The sequence below is a fragment of the Genypterus blacodes genome, unplaced genomic scaffold (genome assembly GCF_046128005.1).
Source record: "Genypterus blacodes isolate CSIRO-AG114 ecotype Tasmania unplaced genomic scaffold, CSIRO-AGI_Gbla_v1 ptg000015l_1, whole genome shotgun sequence".
Taxonomy (NCBI): Eukaryota; Metazoa; Chordata; class Actinopteri; order Ophidiiformes; family Ophidiidae; genus Genypterus; species Genypterus blacodes.
Window position 1 is genome coordinate 2286407 of NW_027466829.1, and position 27118 is coordinate 2313524.

Below are 27118 nucleotides of genomic sequence, written 5' to 3' on the forward strand. Positions count from 1 at the left end.
TCATAGATTAACATGAGGATCTCCCAACAGGGCAGCACAGTGCTTCAGCGCTGTAGGTGCAGACTGTAGGAAATGTGAGGGAAATGCTACAGGGATGACAGCAGGAGCGAGCAATCGTCACCAAGAACATCCCAACATCCATCCAGAGAGCACAGGGGACAATAGAGTCACTTCATGTTTGTATCCTCTGAGTATCTGAATGTCCCAATGTGACTCACTGAGCAGATTACGTGGAAACACATGGAAACTGTATCTAATAAGTGGAAGGTTACAGTCAAAAGCCTGACGCAAAAACTGTCTGCCAGAAAATCAAACCATCAAAATGATGGTGCCTGTAGATTGATACGCTCTATAGCATTACTTATCATTACTGTTTTAGGAAGAATTCAGGAATTTAAGCTCAATGTTCAGATTTCAAATAAATACCACTTCTCTCTGCCACCACAAGAGGCCGCTGTCACCCTCCAGTTTCTAAAAGGTGAACTAAAGTGTGAGAGGGTACACTGAGGCCACGGTGATTAGATAATCTTTCCAATAAATCATGTGACAAGGCAAACGATGGAGGATTTAGTCATGAATATTGTCTCAACTTTAATCAAATCACAGATTTACAGAGGATTTGTAGGAGCTCGGATCTACAAAGCAGGAATTTGTCCTCATATTCTTTATAGGGTGATAGCGAGGAAAGCTCAGGGCAAATATAACAAGGAGCGGGTCTTGTTAAACAGCATAGTGCGCATGAGAGAGTGATAAGGTAAGATATTAATAACAGGAGTGTAAGATTACATATTTACAACGCACACACCTTAAATAACAGGTCTTTAGGAACAGTGGGAAATGTGTCTCCAGTGCTCCTCCTCCATGGTAATCATGTGATACAGACCAATCGGAGCAGGAGAACAACCTCTATCCTCATCTCACAGGGAGGAGAGAGCAACAGAGACTAAGACAAGTTTCACTCCCAACAGAGGTGGATTCAAGAGAAAATACACAGACGCAGCGGGATATCAGAAGCTTTCTGTGCGTAACATTTATGCTGCGAAAGGGAAATTGAGGACAAAGGTAGTGATGGATGTGGATAAACTGCTGGATGTGAGGAATAGAGGAGAGAAGGAATCCTGCACGAGTCCACAAAGGGACACTCAGCCGCACAAAAAGCTGTCCCACTCCATCGAAGAGATTCTACGGAGGCCGTCGTGCGTCAGGAGAGAGAAGAAGGTTCATCGCAACTGGTCTGTTATCAAGGAGAACACCAGGATATCTCACCAGGATTCATGTGTAGGTATGTAACGACAATACTTATCATATTCTAGTAAATACACAATATGCATTATGTGTAAACAAATCTCTTTACCTCATAGAATCTCAAACAAAGTTACTGGAACAGCCTTCAAAAAGCACTGCAGAGCACATGAGTGAGTATTCTCCACAACAACAAATGTCCTGCACTGTTAAACACGTTGGTGATGTTTTGATGACGACCGCTGTGACATCATGCGTTTTAAACAGGCACAGGTCAGAGGAAGCAACGGCAGACGAGGGTTACTTTCACTCCGTTCCAGGTCGAGGCGCTAGAAAAGGTTTTCCAGCAGACCCACTACCCTGACGTCAACACCAGAGACCAGCTGGCCTCTCACCTGCACCTCACTGAGGGACGCATACAGGTAGGTGTCTCAGGTTGTGGTTTGAGTGTGTTTATTTGTGTTTAGTACTTTTCAAATGCTGGCCCAGTAGCAGACGTCTTCTTAGAGTCAATCGGGGAATCAAGGGAATAGATTCTGTAAAAGTCGATCATATGTTCTTGCGTTCTTTATCCCACTATATATAATGTAGCTCATACATGCTGGATTCATTTATAATAACCATGTGTTTGTTGTTATGCTTCAGATTTGGTTCCAGAACCGTAGAGCCAAATGGCGGAAAACTGAAACACTGAAGGATATGGAACAGATGAGCAGGGAGCACACACACACAGTCAGCCACGACCTGCTTTATTTTGAGGTAAGCTCATGTTGATTATACTTTAAATAGCTCAAACAATAACAGAATGACTTTAAGTATGCCATCGACCTTTTCTTTAACTACAACAATTTCACAAAACTCTCAAAAACTGACCAGTTAAAGGTTGAAAATGTTGAATAATGGAAGGAAGAGCTGCTGTGTGGAGTTTGCATGTTGTCCCTTTGTCAGAGTGTCTCTGTTCAAAGACAGGCAGGCTAGGTAAACAGGAAACTCTAAGTAAGATAGAATAGAGTAAACAGTCAGCCTTTCCAGTGTGTAGCTCCCAGACATCAGATGGCTGTTGTGTGTTCAGTATAGTCTTGTTTTGCTGATCGTGTGTTGATCTGTATGCAACCTACCTGCTTTTCCAGAAGCCGCAGCTCCAGGCAGCGTGCTGGCTGCCGTACTGCTTACCTAAGCCCCTCCAGTCAAGGCTCTTCCTCAGAATGACATCGTCGCCCTTTTCACTGACTGACACACGCTCCCCATACCACCGGACTGTGTATGTTGACCAGCTGGGGACAGAGAGATAGGACATTTACATCCAAAGTCTCTGTCATGTTCAATTTATTGTTTTCTAAATGATGTGCTGAGTTGAAAAAGCGATTGTAATCTGTAAAATATTACTGTAAGAACTGTGTATTTAAATTTAAAGCTTGACTTATCCGATGTGCTGTATCTACAGTGATATCCACACTGGTCGTGGGCATTTTTCATCTACCAATAAAGCTGACTTGCATTCAAAAGTGATGTGTTTGTGAGCTGACTAATGAAAACAAACTGATGTGCTTTCCTGGTGATAGAGGATCTTGTGACAGCTCTGTATTGATGTATTTGTACAAACTGAGGTTTGAGGCCTCCCGGACACTGCAGCAGTCTCCTTTGCTGCTGTGTTATTGTACAGGAGAGCATTTTGATATTTCTCATGACACTACATTACCTTGTCTGAGATAAGATACGGCTCTGCCATAAACGGGCTATCAGTTGACTTTCTGACAACCTGAGCTAATCTTAATTTAGGTTTGTTGAGGTTGGGGTTATTGGCAGGTCAGCTGGGGGAAATTATAGAGCTGGACTTTATAGCACTTGTCAAATGAAATCAAAGTGGGAAGTAGAAACTATAAACAATTATAGAATGTGTTTAGTTGTGAAAACAGACATTGTGTCAGTGAATGTCTTGTATTGCACTCTGTATGTACTTATTAACTTTGTAACATTCTCGTGAACAAAGGCATGACCCATGTACATCTCCTTTTCTACGAACTGTTGCACGTACCACCTTTGAAATAATTACCAATTATAAAGAAGATAACACTGCGTCAGTCTCGCTATCAATACAAGGAATCACACGACGGCGCCATAAATTCATCCAAGTTCTGAGCGCGGTTAAACTTTTCACCCCGGCCATATCGTGGTTTATTACAGTTCACTATAAGATAAACTGTACTCCTGACTACAGGGGCGGGGGGGAAAGGACACAAAACCTAGACACCACTTGCATAAGGGCTATTTTATCATCATGTGGGTTTTGCTACTGCTATTTTCCTCTAGATAATTCTTTCTTGTAATTTCCCCAGATTTCCAGGAATATTGCGGAACAGATTTCACAATTTCCTTGGTGTTAAAAACAGAATTAAAGGTCAAAATAATGTTAGATATTTGCAGATTTACTGTTTTTCAGTGGGAATTCCTTTGCAAAATGTTCCCAGATCACTTTTATTGAAGGGAGTTGCTTATCTGGTAGATCTGTAACACTTTGTTCAATAGAAATCACATGGACAGGGATCCTTCATGTATATAATGCAGGTAAGTAACTGTGACATCCAGATGGTGTTACAGTAATATGAGCCCATACAGGAAATACATTCTGAGAAGTAGTTATTTCTGATGGCTGTAGAATCCTACTTTTATTACATTACATTACATTTCAAAGGGAGTTTGTTGGGTTGTTTCTACCTTCAATACATGTTTCGTTGATACCAATTTTGCAGATTACCACATTTAATTTGACATTAGATGAGCTCAAACATACACAGTATATGTTTTTGAGTATAATTGTTCGAACTGTGCCTTGTGGTGACGCAATACACAATTTCACAATAAAATGAGTTGTAGAGAGTGAAAAAAAATTGCATTAGTACAAAGTACATTACATTACCGTACATTACATTCAGCAGACGCTTTTATCCAAAGCGACTTCCAATAAGTGCGTTCAACAAAGGTAGATAAAAGAAATTCAGGTCACAAGAAATCGTAAGCGCATTTCCTTCCAAAACCAACAGCTAAGAGCATAACTAGAGCTATAGTAGAAGTGCAAAAAGTAGTATGGTATAATAATTCAACTGACCTTTAAGCATTAAAACCATGGAAATGAAATATACCATGAAAATAACATATAATATATATATAATATACATTTGTTTACATAGCAGTATGAACAAGGTGTGTCTTAAATATGTTTAATTTATTATTTCATTTTCTTTATTTATAATTTACTTTCGATTTGTATTCCGTACATTCATTTACTGTTTTTTTAATTATTATATCCTGCTTATTTGTCTTTGTTTCGGGTTAGAGTTAGAGTTGAATCTATAGTTTGACAGTTGAACGTAAAGACACACTGAAGGCTTCTCCGTCCATAGGTTAGCTCTGTAGATGTGTTATGTCTCAGAGCAGCGGGTAGATGGCGCTCTTGCTCCCATGAATAAGCAGAAATGATGCTGTGTGTTTTGCTGACTCTCACGTTGACCTGATTTGTCTCTCAGTGCCTTTTTCTCTCAGCGTTTTTAAGAAACAATTTTAGCGACATTTTCGTGTATTTGTAGTTGGCGTTTGTATTCTTGTGGATATTATTATTCTTGTTGTTATTGTTGTTGTTTGTATTAATTTTGAATTCCTTTACCTGTCTGCGCTGCTGACAGGGGCGGGGGAGATATTTTCTGCATCCCCAGCCTCCGCCCGCCTCCACAGACAGAGAGCGGACACACACACGCACACACTCTCACACACACTTACACACACACACACCGGGGAGCGGACACGGACAGGGACAGAGAGGGGCGATGGCCGCCGATGGAGGATGCGGGGAAACGGTGGATCAGTACCGGGCCGAGGTGGAGCGGCTCACCCAGGAGCTAGCCGAGGCGAACCGGGAGAAGATCCGAGCTGCGGAGTGCGGACTGGTGGTCCTGGAGGAGAACCAGGGGCTGAAGCAGAAGTATGCGGACCTGGAGTTCGAGCAGGAGGCGCTCAGGAAGGAGTTGGAGCAGCTACAAGAGGTGGGACGATTGATCTGCTGCATGCTGTGTGTGTTTACTGGAGGCTCTTGTTTGCTGTGTGTGTGTGTGTGTGTGTGTGTGATGATGTGAGTCTCTGCGGATCTGTAACCCACAGTGGGGTGTGGGTGCCGGCTGGGTCCCCCCCCCCCCCCCCCAACAAAATGACGCAACAGTGTAGATTATTTATTGCTGTTTACTTCTAATGACTCAAATACAAAGGAGGACAGTTTGGGCTGTGTTTGTGTTCACTGTTGTGTAGTGAATGTATAGCCTAGTGGTTCTCAAGCTGTGGTGTGTGTACCTCTGATGGTACATGAAGCCTCCCCTGGTGGTACACAATTTGGAAATTCTTAGATTTGGTAAAAATTGTTCACAAATGATTGTTGTTCTCCTTTGATTAACAAATAGTTGTTGTTGTTGTTGTTCCATGTGCAGGCGGCTGCTCTGTTAAAACCCTTTAACTCAAACCGTTAACACCTCAGTTTCAGCACACAACAAATACAAGCATTGGATTTCTTATTTCCTTTGTCATAGAGGTTTGATTTTGGATTGGTTAGGTAGTATTTACTTTGTCTTGTCTTGTTGATGTCTTAGTTTGTTTAAGAGGCTCTTGATTCATAAAGTTTGGGAAAGACCCTGGATCCTTGTTATGGTATAAAAGCTGTTTTCCCTCACTCTTCACTAATAATATTTGTAAAATGAAGTCCCATCCCCTCCAGCTAGAATTATCTTTTGCCAAAACATTGAAAAATATCTCCTTGTTTAAATGCTTTTGTTGTTGATGAATGCTTTAAGGTTCCTATTCTTCACCTTTACAGGAGAAGGAAAAGACTTAGCAGGCTGGACAAGTTGGGTAGGCGCGTTCAGTCATTAGTGCTTCTGTGCATAATCATATAACCATATGTATAAAGTAACAAGGAGAGGATGCTGACAGGGTATCAAAGCTCAAGGTCGCCTGTGGAGAAGAGAGAAGGAGGGGCCATGAAGAGAGAGAGGGAGAGAGAGAGAGAGAGAGAGAGAGAGAGAGAGAGAGAGAGAGAGAGAGAGAGAGAGAGAGAGAGAGAGAGTGCTTCATCCAAAACAAAAGAGAGAAATCCCTCATAAAACAGGCTCGCTTGTGCTAATGGGAATATGTCAATGTTAATATTAATCTATTGATTATTCGGGACTGCTTTCATCACGTCAGACTAACCGAGAGCCAAGTAATTGTTTTTTATCAAGTCCTTCTCCTCTCTCTAAGCTGTTCACTGATTCACTTTAATGCTTCAAACTCACATGTAGCTGCTGGGGAAAAGAAGCATTTAAAAAATCATTGATATTTCAAAGGCCTTACCTCAAAAACCACCAATAAGAACTCAAAATGATTAGAATATCACCAAAATCTTCAAGTTAGAGACACAAATATTGGACTTCATCAGTGTGCGTTCACTCGACAGCTGCCTCACCAGTCGCTGAGCAAATAACAAAATTAAAACATCATGTTAACATCACATGCTTGACATACTGGCTGGCAGCTCTCACCACATTATTATGCATGCATGCCTGGATCTCATTTGCATCTCCTGCCTTCGCCCCTGCAGCCTCTCCATTCCCCTGCTCAGCCAGTCAAATGTAAAGTTTTGACTCCCGTGCATGCAGACTCCCATCCTTCCTGCAGCAGCACTTTCACGTTTCGCCCGCAGCGGAGCGCCGTCCGGCTGATTGCACGTATGGATTATTGGATGCCAGGGCGAAGTGGTGAATGATGAGGGAAATATGTCAAGAGAGAAAGAGAGACCGAGCAAAGGAGAGAGACAAACTGGCTGTAGCAGATTGAATTAAGAGAGAAAGAATAGATGAATAGAAGGGAAGTGAGAAGCCATAATGAAAATGGGAGATATTGATGACCCAGAGAGACGAGTGAGACTCTGCTGGTTAAGAGAGTTTAATTGCTTCATACGCTTTAAAAAACAATCTGAAGGGAAACGTGACATCTGCAGTCTGTTCTCTGTTTCTAAAGATTGTTAACTGAGTGTAATCGTGATCCTACATATCAAATGTTGAACATACAGTATAATAGAGCTATCACCTCATGTTATCGCACATGTTTACATTCCAGAAACATGCGTGGTTTGGCTCATACTTGATGCAAGTCGCTGGAGAACACATTCAACAACATCCACATCTGTTCACCATTCGCGTCTGCTTCATTTTGCTGTCCGCCTCCCCGTCTGTCCGCCCGTCCGCCTGTCTGCCTCTCTGGTTATCAGCTCCTGCCTGACAGTGGAAACACTTTCTAGAGGTGATATTACAGCCGGAGAGACACACCTTCTGGTTCCCGTCTGTCTCTCTCTCTCTCTCTCTGACACAGACCTCCATGAATATTAATCTTAGCGCTGGAGTGCGAACCTGCCTCGACAGTCACATCTGCACTCTGGAGCTGCTGCACATTACATTATTGAAGGGCAGCGAAAGTGCAAATGGAAAAGTGCAATTGCTTCTGGGACTGAGTGGCCGCAGCGCACTTTAACTATTGTCATGTACACAGCAGAAAATATGACACACACTAATGTCATTCCCATTTGAAGGAGCTACTTTGTTATGTATATTCAGAAGGGTTCCTCCTCATTGTGTGTGTGGGTGTGGACTCAGCCTGTGCTCATTTGCACGTGTGTCATGCTTTGTTGCGTTTGGTGCACTGACAACACATTCTGCACTTTCGATTGTTACGTAGGCCGCTTCAATGTTTTTGTCCATTTTATTACAAGGAGACAAATTGTAATGGATGAGGTTTCTCCCTTTTGTAGGTTAATTCCCTCCTGGTCAGAGATGTCTTTACTGTCCGCAGGGCCTGTGCACAAATAGGTCGCTAAGTGTTTTGTTTCTGAAGGGAGAACCTGTTTTCTCTCCTATTTATATTCCATTTCCCTCATTCACTCAGCCTCCCTCTCCTCTCCTCGTTCCCTTGTTCCCTCATTCCCTCGCTGTGCATGTACATTATGTCTCTGGATAGCTGCCCTAAGCACTGATGGAGACACCATTACCCCGTGGCTCTGACTTGTTAGTGCTGTCTCCGGGCAGATCTGAGTATGAATGTGTCTTACAGCAAGTCATTGAGAGTATCTCGTATCTTGCAGTATATATATTTTATATTAGATTCAATCAAATTGGTGGTTTTCGGAAAAATCTCCCGTCTTCTATGCAAATCCAAAAACATAAACATCACCGCAACACGCAAGTCCCAAGAGGAAAGATGCAAATGGTTCCTGCCTGTTCAGATTGATAGTGTTGTTGACACACTGTTTTGGTTTGTGAGACTGCAGTAGAGTGACATTTGTGATCGGACGGGAACATTCAGTACACAGATCTGCTGTTATAGGCTTTAGGCTGAGGAATTGTCGGAAGAGATTTGCATCAAATTCTTCACATTGTAACTTTCACTGAGAACAACAAACAAATGAGGACAACAAAGGTCACTTGGCTCTTAAATGCACCTTTCCTGGATCTTAGACACAAAGCTGATAGTGGAGATTCAGTTAGTGGTCCTCTGAAAATTGTGTTTGCGCTCCTGTGTTCTTGAGTGCTGTGGTCAGCGATATTAAGCCCATGTTGTGCCTCCTGAAGCAGCTTTAGCTACTTATAACAATTGCCAGAGGCTTAAAATGGCCTAAAGTCCTTCACACAGAGAACACAAAGCATTTATTGGTATTGTCAAAATTCCATGTTATCTTTTTATAGCCCCCAAGTTGTGTTCTGTGCTCTGCATTATGCTCCGCTCACTGCCAATCACCCGCAGAGAGGAATGAGCGTCTCTGCCAGGATAGAATCCCTCAAACTGCGTCGATTTACAAACCTAATCGTCTTCACGGTCTTGTATTTATGGAATCCTGGACCGGTGCTGGTGTGTAAAGGCAGGTCCGGATATTAACACAGTCTGAGGTGACACGGTGTGTTATAGCAGCTCATTATCCCCCAGGGTCATTCGTCAGCTTGAGAAATGGCAGCGAACATTCTGAGAACATACTAGAGATGATTGATCAGGCGTCACATCGTTCCTCCTGAGACTCGCTGTACAGTAACTCACAACATAAATTCAGCATAGATCACATTTAATATAATGTGACTGTTCGGTCATCAGGGTGTGAAGCTGTTGCTTGACTTTACCTCCTTCAGAATGAATTATGGCACCCGGTGAAGGACCGGCACAAAGTCACAGCGGCCCATCCTCTGAGTCCCTCTGCAGAGGACAGAACAACCTGAATGTATTAGGACTTAAATGTGTTTTCCTTAAGTTAAGTGAACCGCAGCAGTAAGAAAATGTAGCAGACGAGGCGGTAAGGAGGCCATATGAAGCCTCTCTTTCTTTGGAACGAATGAAAGGAACAGCATGACTCAGATAATTTGTCGCTTTATTAACATTTTAGAATGCTTTTTTACAGAGTCTCCAATTCAGGGGCGACAGTAAAACTGGACTAAAGGTCCTCCTGTCCCCGCAGAGAGCAGCTGTGGTTGTAAATCAATCTGTCCTGACTGGGGAGAAAGGACGCATTACAGCTCCGTCTCCACTCTCCTCCTCCTCCTCCTCCTTCTTCTTCTTCTCCCTTTCACTCCACTTTTACATTGGCGGGGGTTCACCGGAGGGCAGTAAACACAGGCTGAGGGGGAGAATCAATACCTCCTTGCTCCCATCAGCCCATTCTTCCCCCCTCCTTGTCTCACTGTGACCCCCCTCCTCCCCTCCTTCTCCCCTGTGGCCTCCCCCTGGAGTAAAGCGGGGGGATTATGCATCGATTCCTTCTCTGTGGTGAAAATCTATCATCTCTGTAGCACAGTGTTGTGTAGCTGAAATCAGTATGACTCACCCACAACAATCTAGCAAAACAAAAGGCCGCTAAATGAAAAGTAATCAGTCATACTGCTGGATAATGTAGGATAATGCAGATGTCAGTGCTGTGTGTGTTAGATACTGTTGTCATGGTGGTCGTCTACAGTGAGATGTCATGTCCACAGTGGCTTTGGTGGCTGTGACCCCAGCAACAGGACACAGCTGAGCCTATAGATAAGGACCTGCCTGACCTGCCTGACCTGCCTGCCCCCCTGTGTGTGTGTGTGCCCTTTGGTGCTTTACATTCAGGGTTGCTGTGTGTGTATGTGTGTGTTTTTCCAGGACCTATAGGGAAGGTCATTGGCCTTTGGGTTCCAGCACACACACACACACACACACACATGCAGTCTGTGTGTCATTCTGGCTCATGTCTCTGTACATGTGGAGTTGTTGTTGTTGTTTTGTTGCGATGATGTGATGTTATGGTTGAGACCTCAGAGGGCGTGGCAGCCGCACACAGATCAGATGGATCTCTTTGTTTGCTTCACATTTTTATTATGGCTCTATTGAATTAGTGGGTCAGAGGGACCGAAGGGAGGAACAGTAATGGGCTGCTGGAAGAGGCAGTTGGGAGAGGAAACTCTGTAGTTCCATAATAAACAGGCTTTTAATGATTTTGAATTCTCTGGACCGTCCCATGGACGAGAGAGAAAGCTAAACAAATCCTCCCTCTGCAGAAGTCCCCCAGCCCGGCCCGAGGGAGATTATGTTTGTCACAAAGCTCCTTTTTTGCTGCAGTGGAACACAGTAGTTGGGAAGAGGGAAGAGGGAACAGGACTCCTCTGCCTGCAGCCACTCTATTGATTTGTCGTCTGCTTTCGCTGCGTGCTGCAAAGTCTGAAGGCAAAAAAGCAGAAATGCATCGTTTTCCTTCACAAGAGATGCATTTGTTCTCTTACTCAAACATCTTCCTTCCTTCGGGCAATGTTAGGAAGCTCTGGTTGTGTTGGCAGATTAACGACAACTGGCATTAATTTTGCCATTAATACAGAGCAATGTGTCAGCAGAGATATTTCCTCTACCTAGATAACCAGAGGCCATTACATCTGACAGAGCACTCTGACTCTGACTTCCTGCCCGCTCTTCACCATTACACTGCATACACACACACACACTTAGTGACACAGAATGAGGTCAGAGGATAAGACTGAGAGAATGCAGTCCATTAAATTAACCCTCTCCTCCATCCTGAGAGGGCGGATGTCAAGCTGAGGTAAGGGAAACCTAATTGGCTGCCTGAGTAAATTTGTGTAAGCCGTGTTGATGCAAACATGTTACCCAATTAACAATGTTGTTGCTCCTGCTGTGTGTTTACAAACAGCTGTAGATGATGTAGCACCTGTATGAATGTCTGTCCAGATGTTTGAGCTCAGACTCCAAATTCCCTCTCGCTCATTATTTGACTGATCATCTTAAATGTATGTTTGTTTTCCGATATTCACTCCAATTGTTCCTCAATGTTGTGGTCTGTCCGTATTTCCAGGAAACACTTTGTTTCCAAGCGAGCGTGCCCAAGTCACTTATCGAGGCTTGCTGGACTACTGGGTATGTCTAGTGTAGAATTACCCATAATCCATAGCGTACTTACTTTGATCTTAGCAGGCATGAGATGTTAAAATGTTTCATGATAATAATGGAGGATGGGCGGGACGTAGACAAGAACCAGGAACAGAGGGCAATATGTGTGTGTGTGTGTGTGTGTGTCTAATGAAGTGCTACCTCTGATGTCACCTTGTTAGTCGGCCACAGCAGCAGTGTGTTTGGCAGCGTGTAAAGGTTCCCACAGGTCTGCAGGCTTGGCATGGAGGCTCTCCTCTCCTCTGGCTGCACAAAAGCACTGAGTCACAGAGGCCCCATGTTTCACTACCGAGAGGGGCGTGTGTGTGTGTGTGTGTGTGTGTGTGTGTGTGTGTGTGTGTGTGTGTGTCCGTGTGTGCCTTTCTATTGTAGTCCGTGTGTGCCTGACATGGACGACTCATCTTTATCAGCGGCGACTCACTGCACCACAGAAAGGGAGAGAGTCTGTAAACACAATGCTATAGACGGGCCAATCCGTCTCCCGTCGCCCTGTGTGTGTGTGTGAATATGTGTGTGTGGAATACCAATCAGCCTGTCTGCTTACAAACGCCTTTCTCTTGCTTCTTAATCTCGCCCTCGTCTCTCTTTCCACTCCCTCTCCTCTAGTTTTCTTCACATTTTGGAGCTTCCCTCCCTCAAACAAAAGGAGTGAAGGGTGCATGAAGGTGTGAGCAGGGGGAGCGGCTCCATGCTTACCTTGCTTTAGTCGTAATCCCTCCTGGCCCGAGGCATGTAAATGGCCATGTGAATCATTGAGGAGGAGTGTGGACTCACTTAAGAATCACAAGGGAAATGATTATCTGTCAGTCATCGGGGTTATTATGGAGGAGGAAAGCAGAAAAAGCCTGTGGATGAAGATGAATCCTGCTGAGGAGAGCGCAGATCTCCTATGAGAGCTCAGGAGAGAAAACAGGGGATAATAGAATACACACATTTAGCAAAAGAGCTTCATTCTATTGAGGTTATTCCTGCTGAATCTTTCATTTGACCGAGTTCTTCTTGTTGATTTGAGAGTTTCGGAGTTTGACTTTTCCACGACCTTCATGTTAATGGTATGATTCCCGGTCGGACCGTTGGGGCAGTTTGAGTGATTAGAGTTTATTAGATTATATAAAGACAAGATACGAGAGTTGGCACCGAAGTGACACTTTAATCTCTTTAATTCGTGTCCTGGACTTGTCAATGATAAGAAAGTGGAGAGGAGAGGCGAGGAGAGAAGAGGAGAGGAGAGGAGAGGAGAGGAGAGGGACTTGTACCTCTTCAGCGTCTATTCAGGGACTCGAGTACAACAATAAGTGAGTCTGGGACAGAATCCAGGCGTCTTTCTTCTCTCTGTTAGGATGAGCAGACTTTAGCCAAATTGCATCATTTTAACAAGACAAGTCCTTTGAATTAAACACAGCCGGTTTCTGGCAGGAGTGTTATTGTGACACAGCATGCACACACTCTGACAGAGTGGAAGAGGTAGCACTGGTGTGTGTTTGTCTTCATAATGCACATTAAGCCATTTTAGTTGCTATTCTGCATTTTGAGTGTTTGCATATTGTATTCATTGTTATGCCTTTACTTCCTTTGATACACACACATACACATACGGTACATAGGGCTAAAATAATGTACACACTCTTAACAACTACATTCACGTCACACCAGCCTGATGTTTATGTAAACACACACACTCATAAGCATTTCATATAGCTTTTAGGGAAGCAAGTAGAGCCTAGAAAGTGTGTATATGTGTGAAAAACACAAAGAGTGAAGTTCATGATCATGATGTTTTATTTACTTCCACTGCAGAAATATATTTATTAATAAGGCTGTCTCTCTCTCTCACACTCTCTGGCTCTCTCTCTCTCTCCCTCTCTCTCTCTTAGACACACACACACACACACACACACACACACACACACACACACACACACACACACACACACACACACACACACACTCACACACACACACACACACCTCCCCTCAGGATGCTGACAGCTGCGTTGCTTCTCAGCAGCAGTCCTGCTCGTCTCTCTCCATGGTTCTGAAATCTCTTAACGCGGCTCGCTGGGCAGAACCATCTGGACAGGACAGAGTGGTGGCAGTGTGTGGGTGTGTGTTAGTCATCATTCATAAGAATTCTTCTGCTTACAGGTTGACTAATGAAACATTGTGAATCATTGCAGAGATTTGAGCTCTGAAATGCAAGACTGGAATCAGCATGAGGCTGGAGAAATCTCCTCTACACACTTGTTGTCTATGAATCAGTGTGTTTCTCACAGGTTATATGTTGGTAGAGCTCATGTGAGAGATTTATGTATATCTATAGATGTTTGTTGGGTATGAATTTCTGTTGTAGAAATAGTTTGCTCCTCTCCCTCCAGCTGTGTGTTACAGTACACACATCCTCATTCATATAACATCACTGAACCACCAGCTCTCCCTAGACTCCTCATTAGGAGTCAGGAGCACACACACACACACACGCTCACACACTCCTCTTTTAGGGTGCACCCCCTTTCTTCCTCTTCTCCGGCCCCCGGGGCTGAATATCTATGGAGGGGACTTTGTTATCTGGACTGTACGTAGCGAAGCACAGAAGGCTGAGGAGCCCCAAGGTTGAATCCATAATAAGGTTTCCAACGCAGGGAACTGAAATGGCTGCCAATCACCGGCTCCTCATTAACATCATCCTGAGGAAACACAATTAAACTTAAATCTTCCTCACTCTTCCTGACATATGATGAGGAATGACTGATTGTGTTATGTTATTATGAAACAGTGGCAGGGAGTCCGAGTGAGTGCTGTGTATTAGATTAGCGTGGAAGAATACAGCGGCTGGGACAGGGAGTTATTTTTAGCACAGCAGGAGCGACGGTGTAACAGCAGCAGGGGCGCTGGAGCACAAGGAGGCTCCTTTGTGTGTAAACATGGAGTTATCATCAGTCACTGGTGGTGAAGGTGACTTCGGTTAGGAGGAGCAGGAGGCAGATGGAGGGACTTGAAGGAGCCTGCCAGCCTTTGAAGAGGGATTGTTGGGGAAACCATCTGCCTCTTCTTACACAATCAAAAAGCTGCCTAGAAATCGCAAAACGCACTCTCAGGCTCGTCCGTCTCTTGCTCCTGTCTTTAAGTTTTCTATTTTTCTGACTGGTTCACTTCAAACTCTCTCAGCACTGAATGTTGGACGGGCCTGTGTGACCTAACGGCGCTGTAAGGAGAAAACAAAGCCTAGTTCTTATTTTGAAATCTGTCATGCTCTCTCAATGTCCTAAATCCTCCGTCAGGTCCGGTCAGATACTGTCAGCCTCTCATACCAAGCAACAATGCCGGCCCGCTCAGCCACACTGTGCTTAGAATTAATCATCTGTTCTCCCTCCAGAGGCCCAGCGGCTCCCTCATTCACCGTAATCACTGTGCCTCACTGGAGAGCCAGAGAGGGCAGGAGGGCACCAGAGACAATGGGAGAGAGAGGAGGGAGAGAGAGAGATTGCGTAATTATTTCTTTATCACATACAACACAGATATTTGATGTGTTTCTCTGTGTTTGCTAAAATGTTTACAGGCAGTTTGCTTAGGTTGATTCTTGCTGCCTCATCCAAATGCTCACTGTTAAATTTGCAATTCACAGGCAAAACAAAAGGCTCTATTGAATTAGGATAAATCTCCCAGGAGACCTTGTTGAATTGGCGCAGAGCTTCATTAACTCTCCTTTTTTTCTGTAAGCGAACATAATGAATAAGTGTGGAGTGAACGGTGAATAATGGAGCGGACTGGATGGAAACGTGTTTACACTGATTATCTGTCATCACTTAGCTTTTATGAGAGGACGGTGACTGGATGTGTTGTTGGACTAGTGTATTCTCATTTAATCACACACACACACACACACACACACACATATTTACTTTATCTGTACTTGAAGTTGAGGAGGCTGAAACTGACGCAGCGAAACAGTTCATTAGATTTTCCTCTCTGCGAGCGCTACAGCGTCTCCAGCCTGTAATGGATATTGTTGTTGTCTTGGAATGGAATCTGAGTGTACTATGACGAGGAATGATGAATAGATAAATAAAAAAGGATTGTGGGAAGTAAACTGCGCACTTGAGCATGTGCCGTATCCACGTAATGGACTCTTCATCAATGATTCATCGCTCTCAGAGCAAACCTTGTAACCGTGCTGTGGTAGAAATACTGAGTGTGAATTATTCAGTATGAAGCCAAATAAGTCTGAGGCTCTTTTTGATCAACTGTGCATTGTGTGTTTAATTATTTACCATTGTATGTGGACTTTGTAAAGCATAAAACATTGTCAGACGAAGAGCTTCACCACATATTGATCCGTTGCCTCTCACAGGGAGTTACCTTGATGGAATTTAGTCTATTTTCAGTCATCGCACTCAGGCAAACACTGCAGGTCTCCGTATGTGATAGATGCAGGATCCTCACCGTCTGTGTGCAGGGCTCAGTGCTGAGGCGCTGTTGATACCTGCTTTGATTTCCCCAATCAAGGCGCGGCTCCTTTATCATGACAAGTCAGCTCTCAGCCGAGTGAAAACCTGTGTCAGGAAAATGAGAACAGTGTGTCTATTGATCAAAGTGAAACATCAGCCGGGCCGACAGAAAGCAGGCACCCTTCAGGGAGAGACGCTGCAGCTCGCGGCTGTTTGTCAAAAGTGTGGCAGGGGTACACCTAGTGGCCGTTATTGTGAAGGATCGGCTGTGGGTGTGCATTCCTCACATAGATAAGGAAGTGTGTGATGTGAGAGGATTTAAAAGACAATTGTTGACCCGCAACACAACAGCCTCAGCTTTCCCCTCTCTGCCCTCTGACCGCCCTTCCTCTCCTACCTCTACAGGCGTTCGGACAGGCTTACTCCAACCAGCGTAAGGTGGCGGAGGACGGAGAGAGCAACGAGGAGTCGCTGCTGCAGGAGTCGGCCTCAAAGGAGGCCTACTACGTGGGCCGTCTGCTGGAGCTGCAGACAGAGCTGACGCAGAGCCGCTCTGTGGCCTCCAACGCCCAGGGAGAGAGCGAGAGGCTGGGCATGCTCGTGCAGGAGCTGCGAGAGGTGAGGACCACACATTTCTGACAATATCACAGTGATGTCGCGATATTAAGGGTTTTAATGTTATCATCTTTTAACATTTCTTTTTATCTTTAATCAAGGTGTGTAAACTGTATCCCTGTTTGAGGCCAGTGTGTCACAGCGACGGGCAAATTGGGTCACTACACACACAAAGCAAACACCATGCATGTGTGTGTATGCGAATGTGCATTTATGCATGCAGCCTTTGTGAGGGGCAGCACAGGAGTTCGAGCCGGGGTCAGACGCTGCAGGCAGACGCCCCCACGGCACCATTGTGGAGGGAAAATCCGGTGCTAAGCTAGGGAATAAGTGAAATGCCCTGAGCTCGGCACATGTGTAGGGCCGCTGCGAGCCAATCCCACGGCCAGAGGACACACACTCTTCAGTCCATCTGTCAGGGAGAGTGTAGAGGCGTTTGGACGTGACTCTTGCCTCACAGTGTCAAAGAGAGCAACCTCCCTGCAGTGACATACAGCATATTAACTGTAGGCACTGAGATCATCGTTACTGTGAGTCTGATGGTCTCACACTTCACTGACTGGTGTGTGTCGCAAGTTTTGCAGTGGCTGAAACTGCTGACTTCACACTCTTTTTTTGGGGGGACAATTGTGAAAATACACCAATCCTGCTAAAGAGGAAAATGAAAAATGTTAAGTGATTGAACTTGTGCCAGGTTTCCTCTGAAGCATGAATCTGTGAAACGCACAGTCACAGTCTGAGCCGTGAACTCTGGGGTCAGGGAGAGGTGGGCCTCTGACTCTGGCCCCCGGTCGGCTCTGTGCCAGTCACGTGCGCTGCATTGTCCCTGACTCCGGTCACTGTAGTGTCCCATCAGCCTATAGATCCTCACTGACTGATCATTGGCCTCTAATCCTGTGCACTTCATACCAAGCTCAACCTTAACTCCCTGCTTTGTCATGAATATGTAATGAGACAACATCCTGGTTTTTGATGCAGTTGGGACTTTAGACGAGCTGCCGTACCGATCCAAACGTCACGTCTATAGCAGTGGTGTTTAGTTTCCTCGTCCCTCGTTGGCCCTTAAGAGGGTTTGGAGAATAAAAAGCCCATATGTCTCTTTCTGATCCACGAGTCTCTTCCCCCTGTGTGTGTGTGTGTGTGTCCCTGCCCAGCCCCGATACTGTCTCTGGGTCAGCACTTCTGCCATGTGAAGACCCGCAGGGGAGCTGCAGGCAGCACTGCAGTAAAGCCAGCGTGCACGTGCTCACACACACAAAAGGGGATCCTGCTGGATTAATGTATCAAAGTTGTCAAGATTTTATTACATTAAATATGCAAATCGATGAATTGAGGAGCACTCGCACCAGTTTTCAGTTTATTGATCTTGGGGAGCGCTCTTATGTGGAGTTAGAGGGTTGAAGGGGTTATCAATATGAGCAATTATGACATCATCAGGCCTGTAGATGCCACAAAACCTTTATACTGTAGTCTAATATGCAGAAACACAGTACAATTAGAAAAGATTGCACTATTTTACTCATCCTATATGCATTTATTGACATGAGAATGTATAGCGTTCTTCGAAAATGACTTTATGAAACGGTATCGACTTTAGAAACGTGTCAGGTGTCCTAATGAAGTTTAAAAAATGTGAATTTGTGTACCGTGGCAACCCCACTGTCACCTTCAAGAACAAATGATATATCTACAGTATATATAGGAGTTGTCAAACCTATTTATAGCGGCTCCTTGTAAGAAAGTGTATTAAACGCTGCCATTAATAGCTGTGTGAGGACAGATCATTCTGCTGATCTCAGTGCTGCTGAGGAACGACGACACTGTTTGAAGACTTCTGCGTCGGGTGCATTTCTCCGGCTGACAGTTTATCTGCTCCAGCATATGCTCGGGTTTCTCTGTGTGCACTGCAGTCCACTCACAAAGAAGGATCTTACTCGGAATGTGCTGACTCGGCGTATTTAAGTAGAATCCCAATTGTTTCATAAAATAACTCATCCTCATGCACAAAAGTAGGTATAAGTGTGAGAGGAGGATGAGTGTGTGTGAACATAAAACACGGTGGCTTTCAACATATCAGGCGCCATTATTTCAGGAATCGCTTCATAATATTTTTGATTGAGGAATTCTTTGCCACATGATGAGATAGTTCTGGATTGTCTATTCTGATTATTGATTAAAGGTAGTACTTAGGGTATAAAGTACTAAATTCCACTCTCCCTCTCTGCCATTGCTTCTTCCTCCTCTTCCTCTTCATCATCCTGCTACTGTCTGTGTGTGTGTGTGTGTGTGTGTGTGTGTGTGTGTGTGTGTCTCTCTGCTCCAGAGCAATGAGATGCTGGAGCTTCAGAGGAGCAGAATGAGGGAGGAGATCAAGGAGTACAAGTTCAGAGAGACCAGACTGCTGCAAGATTACACGGAGCTGGAGGAGGAGAACATCACCCTGCAGAAACTCGTCTCTACGCTCAAGCAAAGCCAGGTCAGCACTTTTGTACCACAGTGAACCATGGGGTCTCATTATGACCCACACACACATTGAGCTTGATGTTGGTTTCATTGCTTTGATGAACACATCCCACCTGTGTTGGGATGAATGACTCAGTCCCTTTCCCTAAATCACTGTCATGTGGCTTCTGACACCTTTAAATGTCCCCTAATGTTTCCATATGGATTCATTCCCAGGATGCACTGGAACATACAGAACCAGAGTGCTGTCATCTACATTAGCTGCTCACCATCTGTCATATCAATATTGTGATACATCAGAGGAAAATACAGTGAAATATTGTCTCAGATGCTTTGTGCGGATGTCTTTTCCCGTTTCATTTCCATGTCATCTATCCAGATTTGCTCTCCCCTCTGCTTTCATCTCATCCCTCTCCTCTTTGCTTCTTCCCAGGTGGAATACGAAGGCTTGAAACATGAAATCAAGGTGCTGGAAGAGGAGACCGTCCTTCTCAACAGCCAGCTGGATGACGCTCTGCGCCTTAAGGACATCTCAGCGGGTCAGTTAGAGGAGGCGCTGGATTCCCTCAAGAGCGAGCGCGAGCAGAAGAACACTCTGAGGAAGGAGCTGGCTCACCACATCAGCCTGAGTGACAGCGTCTACGGCGCGGGGGCCCACCTGGCTCTCACTGTCACCGGCGTCGAGGGCCTCAAGTTCCCCGAGGACACCGGCGGGTCCAATATCACCAACGGCAGCGCCATCCCTGGTGCCAACGGCAACAATGAGGACAGCAATCGCCGCAGCCACCTCCACGGAGGCACAGGATTGACCAAGATGAACGGCGAGTACCGCCCGGGCCGGAAAGGAGAAGGCCTGGTCCCTGTGCCCGACCTGTTCAGCGAACTCAACCTGTCAGAGATACAGAAGCTCAAGCAGCAGCTCATACAGGCGAGTTTACCAGCTGGCTTTAGTTTACAGGGAAGCAAACGCAAGATGACTCCATCTGTTATCAGGTTTGACATTTATTACACGCAAATTAAAACCGATCTGTCTCATCTACACTAACCTGCTCGCAACACTGTCACTGGTAAATAGCAACACCAAGTGGGCGTATAGTCTGTTACGGGCTGCAGATGTATGTTAGCCTTGTGCAAATATAATCTAATAACTGTCTGCACAGTTTTATCTTGGTTGAAGTCCACTGGGACGTCGGTAATCAGTTTTGCAGCAGCAGAGTGGCTTTCTCTGTTATTTACTTACTAATCAAGTTACCCTTCAAGTTGATTACTCTGGTAAAAATTGCCAACACCGTCAACCAAGATCACTTTAACAATTTGCTCTATAAATACACAGGCACGTTTTTAACCTCTCTTCCTAAATGAGTCGTATTGCTTAAGTGAAAATATGCAATTTGTATTTTATTCATTCCTTTTTCCTCTGCCTGACTTGCAGGTGGAGCGTGAAAAGGGTGCCTTGCTCATGAACCTGCAGGAGTCTCAGACCCAGCTGCAGCACACACAGGGCGCCCTGACCGAGCAGCACGACCGCGTCCATCGCCTCACGGAGCGAGTCAACGCCATGAAATGTCACCACGGAGACAAGGAGCTTGATGACTCTCAGGAGAGCGAGAAGCCTGACGGCGGCACCCCGTCGCCGACCCCCAACGGTCAACACAATCCAGACATCCATGGGATCGAGATCCTGGAGTGCAAGTACAAGGTGGCTGTGACTGAGGTGATCGACCTGAAAGCGGAGCTCAAGGCCCTGAAGGAGAAGTACAACCAAGCAGTTGAAGGTCAGGAAAGCCAGCATAGCCCCACTGACGACCGGGTCCAGGCCCTGAACGAACAGGTCTGTCATCACTCCATAGAGATTCATGTTTTCAATGTGGCATGGATTGCTACTTTGAGTATTGCACTTTTAATTGTGGCGCATCAGCATTATTTCATTCTGCTTTCACCTAACTTGTCTCTCCTGAGCAGGTCACTCATCTGGAACGCAGCTGTCATGAGGGCAGAGAGAGGGCAGCGGGTTTGGAGGCGGAGCTCCGGGCGGCCACAGGCATGGCCACAGAGAGCCAGGGAATGCTGAACGCCGCACAGGATGAGCTGGTGACCTTTAGCGAGGAGCTGGCGCAGCTCTACCATCACGTCTGCCTATGCAACAACGAGACACCCAACCGCGTCATGCTGGACTACTACCGCCAGAGCCGTGTCACACGGGGCGGCAGCCTGAAGGGAGGGGACGACCCCCGGGCTTTGCTGTCCCCTCGCCTGGCTCGTCGTCTGGCAGCCGTCTCTGCCGCTTGCTCCTCAGAAATGCCGCGCAGCCCTATGGATTCTCCTTCCAAAGATGCGAATCACAGCGAGGCAACAGCAACCACAGCAGGCAGGGAATCTCCAGCCTTCCAAGGAAGCCCGACACGCGCTGCAATGAGCTCCCCCATCATCACCATCTCTCCTTCCCCGTCTCCAGTGCCCTCAGAGGCTGCAGGAGACCTGCGGAAGGAGCCCATGAATATCTACAACCTAAATGTCATCATCAGAGACCAGATCAAACATCTCCAGAGGGCCGTTGATCGTTCGCTGCAGCTGTCCATGCAAAGGGCGGCGGCCAGGGAACTTGCACCTTTGCTTGATAAAGATAAAGAGTCGTGTTTGGAGGAGATACTCAAGCTGAAGTCACTGCTTAGTACCAAGAGGGAGCAGATAGCCACACTCAGGCTGGTGCTCAAGGCCAATAAACAGGTGAGGAGGGATTTGTCTGTCATACAGGATGTGCCTGTAATCAGCATGCATACATGTATTCAAATGTTCAATCAATTCCTCCCTCATGTGCAGACGGCAGAGGTCGCCCTGGCTAATTTGAAGAGCAAGTACGAGAATGAAAAATCAATGGTGACGGAGACGATGATGAAGCTGAGGAATGAACTGAAGGCTCTGAAGGAAGACGCTGCCACCTTCTCCTCTCTCAGGGCCATGTTTGCCACCAGGTCAGAACAGGTTTAGGGAGAAATGAATGTGATTGCATTTGTTACCTCCCCTCTCTCTCTTTTATATCCCCTCTCTCTCTCCCTCTGCTGTTCTCTCACTTCTCTCTCGTGTCTCATAGGTGTGATGAGTATGTTACACAGCTGGACGAGATGCAGAGGCAGTTGGCAGCGGCAGAGGATGAAAAGAAGACGCTGAACTCCCTCCTTCGCATGGCTATCCAGCAGAAACTGGCCCTGACCCAGCGCCTGGAGGATCTGGAGTTTGACCACGAGCTGACCTACCGGGGCCGTGGTGCTAAAGTGCCCAAGATAAAAAGCAGCACGCCTAAAGTAAGTCGCAGAGCAGCCCTCACCGCTCCACCGAGCCCTACCAGGGTCTACAGTCACTCCGCCATCACTGCTCACACCCTGCACACCTCACTGACCCTCAGTAGTTCTCCACCTCTAGATCTAACCACTTGCCCCCCCATGTCTGCTTTGACTTGCCCTCCAAACTCTGAGACAGCCCAGGCCTCCGCTTCAGCTCAGCCGTCATTGGGCCACCGCCCGTGGTCTCTGGGCGCCCAGCACGTAGACCCGGAGTGGCTCACTTTAGAGTTCAGACGGCTCATTCAGTCAAGTCAAGACTTAGGTCGTTTCTCTCCATCTCTGAACCGCAGCAACTCTAGCTCCGCCTCCGCCTCTCCACCACTTTGGGAAAGGCGGTGACTTATTCCTCTTTGGCTTCCCCCTGGCCGAGCACTAGTATACTCAGTTTCCAGACTGAGTATACTACACAGAATGGAACACAGAATGGAGGACAAACTGGTTTCTTGCATCTATGGGTTTGAACACAACAGCATCCCAGTGACTCTCTGCACCCCATCCAGCCTCCAAACAGCAATGTACCTACACCTGACTCAGCTCATTTGCTGAAGCTGGAGCTGAACTGTTAGTTGCCACAGAATTTCTTCTCTCCGTAAACTTTGAATGCTTCAAATAGAGTGCTTGTTTAAGATAATGTTGGGCTGCAGAGATTTTTGAAAAGTAAACCCTTATATGCTTCAGGTAGCCTTCTTTGCATCTGCTTAGCTGTTAGTGTGAGAGGGTGACATCATGTACGCCTCCCCACACTACCAGGAAGCTGCAAAACAAGGCAGCATATTGGGAAAAATGGCTGCATCACGTACGTCAATATTCAATGACTTGCAGCACCACCATGTGGAAATATATATGTATTACACTTTATAAGCCTCACTTTATTAAGAACGCATGTCTTAATCTGCATCTTTGGAACAAAAAGCATTTGACAGGCGTAGTGTGTTACTTGGTTCAATTGTTGTTTAATATGGAAACCAGTGAGACCTCCTCTCTGTGTCTCTGTCACACACTCCTCTTTAATCCTTCATCTTTCTCTCCACTCCCCTAAATGTAACTACAAATTCAGATTAAATTCAAAATGACCGCGACTGAGGGAATGAAACAGGGGAGGACATTTGGAAACATAGATTAAATTCGTCCATGCCCCAGACTGATTACGTTTTGTGGAATCTTGCTGCATGGCCACGTTTCACCAATAGATGGCAGTGTTTGATTACATTTCCATCTCTATTCCCCATTACGGACTTTCCTGTCAAATGCTGTTTGACTGTCTGTCCTTCCCCCTCACCTGATAATCATATATTCAAACGTTCAGCTTAAACTAAAATGTTCAGTACATCATATGTGTTAACTTCATAGCTCAAATATTTAGTTGTTAAACTGATAAAGCTCTACAGCTGAGGACCCGGGACCATGTTCAAGATTAAGTTGTTCACCATTGATCCTTCTGTATCTGTCCTCCTATGTGTGTAGCACAAACAATACAGTCTTGCATTTGTTATTGTGTGCGTCTGTGTGTGTGTGTGTGTGTGTGTGTAAATGTGTCCTTGTCTCTGTCTGTTAGGGTGCCTTGTGTTTTCACCACCAGTGCTGATTGTCTGTCTCATGAGCTGGAGGAGTTTACAGTAACAGTTACATTCATACATGCACAAGCTTACACCCTGACAGAGAAGCAGCCAGGCAGCCTCAACTCATCCAGGCGTCTTCTCTGCTTCTTCTACTCTGTTCCATGTCTCGTGTCATTCACACAGACTGCACCATTCATTTACATTGTAACATTGATTTCCAACACAAGGACTTAAATCAACTTAGATTTACATTTCATACCCAAAATGAACCAAAAATAAGTTTCAATCAATTATTAGACTGCAGACATTATCTGAAAGTAAAAATAACACTTGTTTATTGTCGTATATACTGTATATGTATATATAGCAATGGCAGGAGAACAGCTGCCACATTATGAACATCAGAGCTATCAGGCCACCATTAGCCAGGCTCTTTGTCTCCTTTAGTCACTTGGCAGACGCTCTTATCCAAAGCTCTCTGACAAAGCCGTCCCCTGTCTCCTCCTCCGTGTTTTCTCTGTCTTGTTATCTAACCCTGAGTGTCACTTTGTATATCTGTCTAATTTATCAGTTTCTTGTAGATTGTCAGCAGTCTGCTGCCTCGGTATCGCCACTCTCCCCACAAGTAAGGCGAGGGAGAGCCTCTCTAGGCCGCAGGTAACACGCTATGGAACCTTCTCACTGGTAGTAGTAGTTGGCTCACTTTTTATCCCATTGATTCATCTGTCCATCTATCTTCGAGGGTTGATTGATAAGGAACCTAAGGAGCTGAGCAACAGCAGTTACATGTTTGTGGAAGTAACACAATTCCTCGATTTTCTGTTTTTAGCTGCATGGATTTGAGTTCAGTGATTCTCACTCACAAGGAGCACATCGTTCTTTCTTTGTATCAGATAGATGTCATTGTGTACTGATTTCCTGATTTGGCCCCCAAACTAAATTGGCAATGCCTCAGACAATGATTGATGTCAGTCTGAGAGTGGCACAACCAAGAAAATGTCTTGGCTCAGAACTTATCAATCAACCCATCTACGAATCAATCGGTTATCTTTCCCTGCAAAATACACATGCCACATGTTGTATGTCCATAGTTTTGAACATGTTTCTATATAGGACTCCTCCATAAGAGATAACACACACACCTTGTTCACACTGCACAGGTTATCATATCATAAAATTGTGGTATGAGTTATCAACACATTCCTCTATGTACTATTGTCTTATAGATCCCTCCCTCCTTTATAATAGCAAGAGCAAAGTCTAGTCTGAACACTCTGTCAGCAGCATCAGTGTGTTTGAACTTGTTACATGTGCTGTCTTTGTTTGTCGATTTGGTGGAACAGTATTCCCGAGTCCACAACAACACTTTCCCTTTCTCTATAACTGTATTTGCCTCTGCTGCCCTCCTCATTCCTTCTCTTCTGCTGTCTCCCTTCATCCTTTCAGTCCTAACATTGAGGCAGGCGTCCAGGATCACCAAGCTCTCCTCCTCTCCAGCAGTAGCAGCAGCAGCCTTCTCTCCCCCTGCGACCCTCGTAACTGCCCGACCCATGAGCCCAAGCCCCACGGCACCTAACCCCCCTGCTGCTCCGGCCCGGGTTCCCTGCCCCGGGTCTGGTCGGAGCCACGCAGAGACAGTGACACTCTGGAAGGGGGTTTGTTTCAGTTAAACTCCCCCAACCTAACAGTCCACCCTGGTGCCTACTGGTCTCTGTGACCCCCCTCTCCCCCACCCCTGTAAGGCCCATCACCTGGTTACATGGGTCGCAGAAGAGGAGCAGGACGCTCTCTTCTCTGGAGGCGACGTAAAGTGACATCATGTCCTGGAAAGTGAAATTAGAAAGCTCAGCTGCAAAGGCCAGAGTGACAAATCAAAGGGAGTATTATCCCTTATTACTGTTAGTATTTATTTATAATTTATTTAATCATTCTGGTATTTATTTATATATTGATTTGTGACCGTTTTCGGGAATTATTTCTGACTGGAATGTTTTCTTTCTTGCAACATAATTGCGACTGTTTGTAGATCATTCTTTGAGATGACCTCACTTTGCACATTCACTTCATGACCAATGCTGTTCTTTACATGGGAGGAAAAGCAATGCAGAGAAGAGCAGCAAGTCACTAACAAGCTGAACATCATATCATGGCGTTTAAGATGTATTTGTCAACATAGTAATAACAAAATGCAAGTATGTGGAGTTTGACGTGACAAACTGAGTAATGAAACGCTTAAAAAGGGGCGATAACGGGTTGGTTTTATCTACTGTATCTTTCTAATGTCGATGGTCTTTCTTTGGATGCATGTGTTTTTTATACAGACTTTATTTGAAAGGCATGTGCAGGTTTTTATTTTATACCGCTGTTGTTTCTATTTATTCTTACTGCTGATTCCGATGAGGTGGTTGCATCTGTGCTGTAGCTCAGATCTCCTCAGAGTCTGGGAGAGGCGTGAGGCTGCGTGTTTGGGATGAGGAATAGGGCTGCTGGCCTGGGTGTTGCCTTTTGATTTGCATTTTTAAATGACCGTGAATTTAACTGACATTGTTCTTTTATTGACATTAGATATGTAAACAGGATTCCCTAACGTTACTGTCGCCATAATACACACACCGGATCCTCACCACAGTTCATCCTCGGTCGCAGGTCATAGCCACCAAAAATGTTCCTTGTGCCATAATCAGTGTTCACATAAAATTTGATTCATGATCTTCCATTTCCCCTCTGTCGTTGTAACATCTTATTCATCTCCACATGCGTCTTCCAGACAGTATGCAGTACTGTACAAGCACAATTATGTACTATGCATTATAGCAATACCATAGGATTTGGTTTGAGACTGGATCTGGATGGTATTCACACGATCTGTCCACCGTTTCCAGAGCCACAAACTTAACCAGCAGACTGGCATGAGAAAGCTTAAGAGAGCAGAGAGTTTCCCTGAGGATCTGGGACGTAGTGAGAGCACTCCTGC

The 27118-nt window shown here is 45.4% G+C and overlaps 1 protein-coding gene across 1 annotated transcript; it reads left to right on the forward strand.

Annotated features, from left to right (window-relative positions):
* Nucleotides 1-5054: 5054 nt before the first annotated feature.
* bicd1a (bicaudal D homolog 1a) lies at nucleotides 5055-25720 on the forward strand. The gene is made up of 9 exons (XM_076137577.1): nucleotides 5055-5279; nucleotides 16572-16784; nucleotides 19105-19257; nucleotides 19678-20172; nucleotides 20677-21075; nucleotides 21207-21971; nucleotides 22065-22216; nucleotides 22336-22920; nucleotides 25591-25720. The coding sequence occupies exons 1-9, from the start codon at nucleotides 5064-5066 to the stop codon at nucleotides 25718-25720; spliced, it is 3108 nt and encodes a 1035-aa protein (XP_075993692.1). The 5' UTR covers nucleotides 5055-5063.
* The last annotated feature ends 1398 nt before the right edge of the window (nucleotides 25721-27118 follow it).

Excerpts from the sequence above, each read along its gene's own strand:
- bicd1a (XM_076137577.1), top strand. The coding sequence starts at position 5,064 with ATGGCCGCCGATGGAGGATGCGGGGAAACGGTGGATCAGTACCGGGCC. Across the intron at positions 16,785-19,104 it reads TCGTGCAGGAGCTGCGAGAG|AGCAATGAGATGCTGGAGCT; the intron begins GTGAGGACCACA and ends TCTCTGCTCCAG. Across the intron at positions 20,173-20,676 it reads TCAAGCAGCAGCTCATACAG|GTGGAGCGTGAAAAGGGTGC; the intron begins GCGAGTTTACCA and ends CCTGACTTGCAG.